The following is a 7,540-nucleotide window of genomic DNA, read 5'->3' on the forward strand; positions in this document are numbered from 1 at the left end:
TGATCTTTTTGTTCTTTTGTCCATAGAACAAGAGGAACCTATGCAGCTGGAAACTGAGCAAGAGGAGATGGATGGTAAGAAAGATGCTAAAAAGATAGTAAAACCTACACTGATCAGCCACAACATTACAACCACTGAGAGGTGAAGTGAATAACGTTGATTGTCTCATAACAATGGCACCTGTCAAGGGGTGGGATATATTAGGTTGCAAGTAAACCGTCAGTTTTTGAATTTCATGTGTTGGAAGCAGGAAAAATGGGCAAGTGTAAGGATCTGAACGACTTTGACAAGGGCCAAGTTGTGATGGATAGATGACTGGGTCAGAGCCTCTCCAAAACGGCGTCTTCTGGGGTGTTCCCGGTATGCAGTGGTTCAAGGAAGGACAACTGGTGAACCAGCGACAGGGTCATGGATGCCCAAGGCTGTGGGGAGCGAATGCTAGCCCCTCTGGTCCGATCCCACAGAAGACTGTAGCACAAATTGCTGACAAACTTAATGCTGGCCATTATAGAAAGGTGTCAGAACACAGTGCATCGCTGCTTGCTGTATATGGGGCTGTTTAGCCACAGACCGGTCATAGTGCTGACCTCTGTCCACTGCCTACAATGCGCATGTGAGCATCAGATCTGGGCCATTTTTGTCATTTTCCTGGGGAAGAGATGGCAGGAGAATGCACCATGGAAGAAGTCAGGCTGGTGGAGGCAGTGTGATGCTCTGGGCAATGTTCTGCTGGGAAACCTTGGGTACTGGCAGAGCTGTTTTGGCGGCACGAGTGGGACCTACTCGATATTAGGCAGGTGGATTTAATGTTGTGGCTGATCGTTGTATGCTATAAATATATGGAGTTACTATGTGCACTAGAATAGTCTTGTGGAAACATAGAAGTTACAGACAAACTGTGGTCCTAGTGTAGCTGCAGTAGCAAGGGGTATAACGACGGATGGATATGGACATGCTTTTTTCGTGTGGACAGTCTGGGTTAGGTTCTGGCTTTTGTCATACTTTTTTCCCATCCTGTGTCCTGTCTACACTATTTCCTTAAACATTACTTATACTAATAAATACAAATTAATTTATAGGTTGATTTCCTCACAATGATTTGGTCACTGTGAAGGTTGGGGAGTTTAGAGAAATATTGTAGTAACCATGTTTTTTGGTAGAAGTCCATGTTTTAATGCAATTAACCATGGTGTTACTACAGTAATATGTGTTAATAAAGTAACCATGTTTAATTTTGTGGTTTCTATGATTTTACTACAAAATAACATTGTGATACTATGGTTACTGTAGTAAAACCATGGTTAATTTATGTAAGGGAGGTTTAGGGGTTGGTATAGGGTGTCTGTGGGACTCTAAACAAACACACTGCAGTGATGCAGGGTGCAAATGGCATCTGATACTATTTGCACTGAGAGCAAAGAAGATGCATTTTGATGCTATTTACACTTGGTGCAAATAGCCTCTGCCATAATTTCAGTACGTATAACACCTGAAATTATAAGACAGCATCTATTACATGAGGTCATAGATCAAATATTTGTTCCATGTGAGGGGTTAGTTGTTATATGTCAAGAGGTAAATTAAATCAATAGGGAAAATGTGAATGATGTACATTTGAACAATTTAAAATAATTCATTGTTCAATTCTAAAGTCTTTGTTTTCTGCACATAACTCACATTTTCTGATATTGTTCATCCAATGACAGACGTTGATTGACTCAAGTAGATAAAGAAACACGCGTAAAGAATGACAAAGTGGATTGTTCATTGGAAAATACTGTTTAAAATCCTACAGAAGTTCCTTCTGACAATGGATTTTCTGTGCAGGATTGATGCTGCTGTAGCCTAACTGTGAATTCTTTGCTCATATTGCTCTTGGCCTGTCCTCTAAATATTTTCTTTCACATTTTTCTTCCTACTCAGTCAGTGATGAGTCCTTGATTGAGAAACCACTGTCATCTGAGCCTCATGAAATATCTGAATACACACAGAAGAATGTGACTGTCTTGGTCAATCAAAAGACAGAAGGTCTGTTTTTTTATTCTTGTAATGTCGGAGTCTTCATTTTAGGCTTGTTTTAGTGTTTTGTTGAAATTACCATCTCTTTGTTTTAGGCCAAGAGAGCTCAACTCCGAAGCGTTGCTTTGCCAAAAAGTCTTGCAAGAGAAGAGTAAACCCACTTGAAACATCTCAGACACCGAATGAGACGAGGGCAGTACAATCTGCCAAAAACACCCGCAGGCTATTCAACGGAGAGGAGGCGTGTTACATCATTAACGCGAGACAGAATGGCAACCTCGGGCGCTACATTAATGTAAGCCTCCCATCCTGTTCAGGATATGTAATGAAGACATGCCAATAAAGTTATGAATATTTTATCATATATTATGCACTCTTTGCATTACTTTTTACTTTTTGCATTCCCTTTCTCAACAGCATAGTTGCAGTCCCAATTTATTTGTCCAGAATATCTTCATCGACACACATGACCTCCGTTTCCCCTGGGTTGCATTTTTTGCCAGCAAGTCAGTGCCTCTGTTCATTCCAATTTCATTTTACAGAAATAACTCAAGGATGTTGTGTAAAGTTTGTCTGTGTGAGCAATAGGGGGGGGCGTTGCTTAGAAAAAGGGCCATTCACAAAAATAAATTAACTTAATTGCTATAAATGTATAAATTGACCTGAATTGCTTTTATAAAAAAAACAGTTTTAAAATACTGTAACATTATAATATACCCAAACTCTCTCTCTCATCTCTCTCTCAGGCGCATAAAAGCTGGTACGGAGTTGACATGGGATTACAACTATGAAGTGGGACGTGTGGAAGGGAAGGTTCTGCTGTGCTGCTGTGGCTCATCACGCTGCACTGGAAGGCTTCTCTAATATTGTCAACTGCTCTCTAAAACACTAAAATATCTCTGAGGTGTCATTTTAGACTGTAATACTAACTAATTAAAACATGTCTATGGTACTGTTTTGGAAGACCATTACAAATATAGAACCATTTATTATAAAATGTATATAATACAATGTAACATTTTTTATTTATACTTTGTTGCTGTTGTTTTTTTAGTAGTATTATTTTTTAACATATGCAAAAAATGTGAAGATATATGTTATTGGTAAATAAAATGTTCCAATATCAAGATTTAATTGTATATTAAATTATCTTTTATATTATTTGTGCTGACAAACAGACATTATTATTATTATAATAACAATAATAAAAGGATATGGGGGAAAAATATTCCCTGATATTACACATTACATACGTTTTATTGTAAATTATAATATATATAATGTCGATATCCTATTTCCCTTTTTCCATAATTTCAGCCAAAACAAATATAGTGTACTGTAGTAATGGCGCATTCACGTTATGACGGAATTACGTAAACGTGGATCCTATTCGGAGCAATTAACGTTCTCAGAGTCAGACCTCTTAAGTTATTTGTTTCTATAGCAACACTTATAACGCCAAAACGGCTTTGTTGTTGATAACGGCAACACAGAAGTGTTGATATGGTTACGGTTGATATTCAAACCTTGTTTGCTCACATAACTGTCAGCTGTAATAAATTATATCCCCATTAAAATATGATACGAAATAAAAGTAGATTTCATTAATGGTATATTTAGCCTAATGTATATAACATTTAGTATTTGTATCTAAAATGAATAAGGGGCAATAAATAAGTACTAATCCAAATGGCTGGAAAAAATATAAATATTCATTTTAATATCATAAATATTTTGTGTATGTTGAAACTTGACTGGGCAGAGAACACAGAAAAGTGCACCTTTAGATTGGTTTCATGCTGCAGAAGTAATTTTTTTACATAAAGTTTTCTCCCGTAAATGTCAACATCATCATCATGCTGAAAGGATTGAAGCCTGTCAACCAAAATATGAGCTCATTGATGTCCTTAAATGAGTCTGCTTTTTTATTCTCCGTTAGCCTACACCTGGTTGGAGTCTTCCGTAAATATTTAGTTTATACGTAGGGTTACGTCCTACCTAAGTTTAATGGTGCAACGCTCAAATATTTAGTAGATTGTAAATTGTGACTTAGTGCCCATTTACGCCACAACATGCTAAGTTGTAACTTGCGTACAGTTGGTGCAACCGGCCACATAAGCGTAAACTATTCAATTAGCCCATTTCAACATTCAGTGTAAGTCTATGGGATTTTTTCGAAATGGTTTTTCTGTTTAGACAAAATATATTTGCCCCTTTCATACATGCAACCAGGTTAATTAGGAAATCGTTGGGTTGCCTTTACTGGTAAATTATGTCCTGTTCTCAGATGACCTCAAACCTGAAAGTACAGTACATTTTCAGTAAAGGGCTGTGTGAAAGGGGCTATAACAACAAGAGTCAGAACAGTCTGTAGGTCTGTGCCAAGGTTGGATGGATCTTATAAGCTATAGCAGTTAAAATTGACCATTTTGGTCTTGGTTAGAAAATTTGAAAAACCCCTAAATAAAGTCTCCAGAAAAGGGCGTTTTCACACATGGCTATTTTGGATGATTTGTTTCGGAAATTGGCGCGTTTTCTTCCTTGGTCCGCGGGTTTTTCATCGCGGGCTTTTCATAACGGCGACAGCAAACTGGTGGGCGAGAAAATTATGGAGAAAATTATGGAGAATCAAGGACAAAACTGGGAAATTTGTATTTTTATATTATTACGATAAAGAGGCAGACAATTAGCGCGGTAAAGTTAGTTTTACTTAAGACATTCGTTGGACATTCGGTCTCGCAGATGTAAGGGACCGTGTGAAAACTCCACTCACTCCGCTAAAACAGATGTCCACTCATGCATTCAATTCACGTGGAAGTCATACATGAAAAAAACAAACAAACAGTAGGCCTACAATACATTTTCACATTCAGAATGTTCTAATAACTTCCCAGAGGACAGACAGACATACTACAGATGTGATTATTACAGTATCATCAATTATATATGTAGGCTACAGTAGGCTAATACGGTTTTATTTTTATTTTTTTATTTTTTTTATATTCACTAAAATTCACCAAAATTATATTTTCTCATTCTAAAGGCTTAACTTCCCAGAGGATAGATGAACTTACAACAGGTAAAGTTATTACAGTATGATCAATTATATAATATAGTAATCAGTTATTTTATAAAAATAAAATAAAAAAATCACCAAATTTATATTTTCTCATTTTAAAGGCTGTAGTAACTTCCCAGAGGAGATACGGACTTACTACAGGTAAAATGATTACAGTATGATCAATTATACAAGTACAATAATCAGTTATTTTAGAAAAATATTCTCTAAATACACCTGTCCCTACTGAATTACATGTGCATGAAATACCTGTCTGTGTGTACAGGGGTTTCAAGCAATATACCTGTCCCCCTGTAAACTCTTGTAAACACATACAGGTATTTCATGCACATGTAATTCAGTGGGGACAGGTATATCGCTCGAATTTTAACATCTGTTTCTATTAAAAAAGAAAACCGTTCAATGGTTAGTGATGTCGGTGACATATGCAATTTCTGAATTAGGAGTACGCCTACTCTTCCATGTCACATTTTTACTCTGTACTGAAACCCCTGGAAATAAGTTTTTATTTTATTTTATTGTATATTTTTTGTTCAATTACAAACAAGTACAATGCAAGAAATACAAGACAAATATAAGTCATTGTGGTACAGTTCAGAGTATATGAAACAGAGAATAATATTAACAACTAAAACATAAAGTGAACATATATGTAAAAATAAATAAACAAATAAAAAAAATACTGGAATAAAAAGTGCTGTATAATATTAGGGCAGTTATATGAATTTGAAAAGCTTTAACATTTTTATTGTTTTTTAAGCTTTTTGTTTTGTGATCTCATGTTTTAAAGGGTTTCAAAGTATATTGTGAGATCAGTATTACAAAAGGTAATATATGAGGGGTTCTTTTTAGTTATTTTTGTCTTATGAATATAAAGTTTTGCCTAAATAATTAAAAGATTAATAATGTCATTTTTGTTTTTCAGAAAAATATGGGTTTTGAAAACAAAGTAAAATGTCACAAGGTTCTAAATTAAGACTAAAAAAATTAATGTTCAATATCTTCAAATGATGTGTTACAAAAAGTAGGCTACTTTTATCACAAACAGTATGAATATATATATATATATATATATGCATACATATACATATATATATATATATATGTATATATATACAGTCCCCTGTTTAAGATGTGGTCGAGGACTTCTACAAATTCTCCTTTTTTTAAACTACATAGAACCCAAATGCAAAAAAGAGAAAAATCCAACCTTTTATTTAAGTACATTACTTTGGTGGTAAAAAAAAAAATCACACATTTAGATGTCCCACAATTATTAGCACTCTAACAATTCACTGATAAATCTAACAAATTTTTAGCACTTCTAACAATTTAAATTTAAATTTTAAATTTAAATTAATTTTTTTTTTTTTTTTTAAATATATTTTTCTGTAGTTGCTAAAGTTGGTCAGGGTATCTAGGAACTTTTAATTAGTAATTCATGACTTCCTGTTTCCCTGGGGTATAAATATGACGTGACACAGAGGCCTAATTCTCTAACCCATTTGACAACATGGCAAAGACAAGAGAACACACCATTTAAGTAAGGCAGATGTGTGTCGACCTTCATAAGTCAGGCAATGGCTACAAGAAAATAGCCACTCGCCTTAACTTCCCGTATCTACAGTCAGAGGAATCATTAAGAAGTTTAAAACAACTGGAACAGTGACAAACAAGGCTGGAAGAGGTCCCAAGTTTATCTTGCCACAACGCACAGTGAGGAGGATGGTAAGAGAAGTAAAAAAAGTCCTAAGCTCACTGTCACAGAGTGGCATCTTGGGGTCACAAAGTCTCCAAAACAACCATCAGATGCCAACAAGCTGTTTGGGAGGCATGCAAGGAAAAAGCCTTTTCTCACTAACACTCACAAACGTAAACGTCTGGAGTTTGCTAAGCGGCACTGGGACTTCAACTGGGATCGTGTGCTTTGGTCAAATGAGACTAAGATTGAGCTTTTTGGCAACAAACACTCTAAGTGGGTCTGGCGTAAAACAAAAGATGAGTATGCCGAAAAGCACCTCATGCCCACCGTGAAGTATGGTGGAGGATCTGTGATGCTGTGGGCCTGTTTCTATCCAAAGGCCCTGGGAACCTTGTTAGGGTGCATGGCATTATGAACGCTTTGAACTACCAGGACATTTTAAATAAAAACCTGATGGCCTCTGCCAGAAAGCTGAAGATGGGTCGTCATTGGGTCTTTCAGCAGGATAATGATCCAAAACATGTGGCAAAATCTACACAAAAAATGGTTCAGCAGTCACAAACTCAAGGTCCTCCCATGGCCATCTCAGTCCCCAGACCTCAACCCAATCGAAAACCTGTGGGGCGAGCTAAAGAGGAGAGTGCATAAGAGAGGACCCAGGACACTGAATGATCTAGAAAGATTGTGCAAAGAAGAATGGTCAAAGATCCCTCTCTCTGTGTTCTCCAATCTTGTGGAAT

At 36.2% G+C, this 7,540-nt stretch overlaps 1 protein-coding gene across 1 annotated transcript in view; it reads left to right on the forward strand.

The window, feature by feature from the left end:
• The window catches only part of LOC127650827 (histone-lysine N-methyltransferase SETDB1-A-like), a 30,007-nt gene extending 26,859 nt beyond the window's left edge, over window positions 1-3,148 (forward strand). Inside the window, 5 exon segments of the mRNA XM_052136470.1 lie at window positions 27-74; window positions 1,924-2,028; window positions 2,115-2,314; window positions 2,437-2,525; window positions 2,766-3,148. Coding sequence (XP_051992430.1) covers window positions 27-74; window positions 1,924-2,028; window positions 2,115-2,314; window positions 2,437-2,525; window positions 2,766-2,883 — 560 coding nt within the window. The 3' untranslated portion in view covers window positions 2,884-3,148.
• The last annotated feature ends 4,392 nt before the right edge of the window (window positions 3,149-7,540 follow it).

Source organism: Xyrauchen texanus, chromosome 10, assembly GCF_025860055.1.
Source record: "Xyrauchen texanus isolate HMW12.3.18 chromosome 10, RBS_HiC_50CHRs, whole genome shotgun sequence".
Taxonomy (NCBI): Eukaryota; Metazoa; Chordata; class Actinopteri; order Cypriniformes; family Catostomidae; genus Xyrauchen; species Xyrauchen texanus.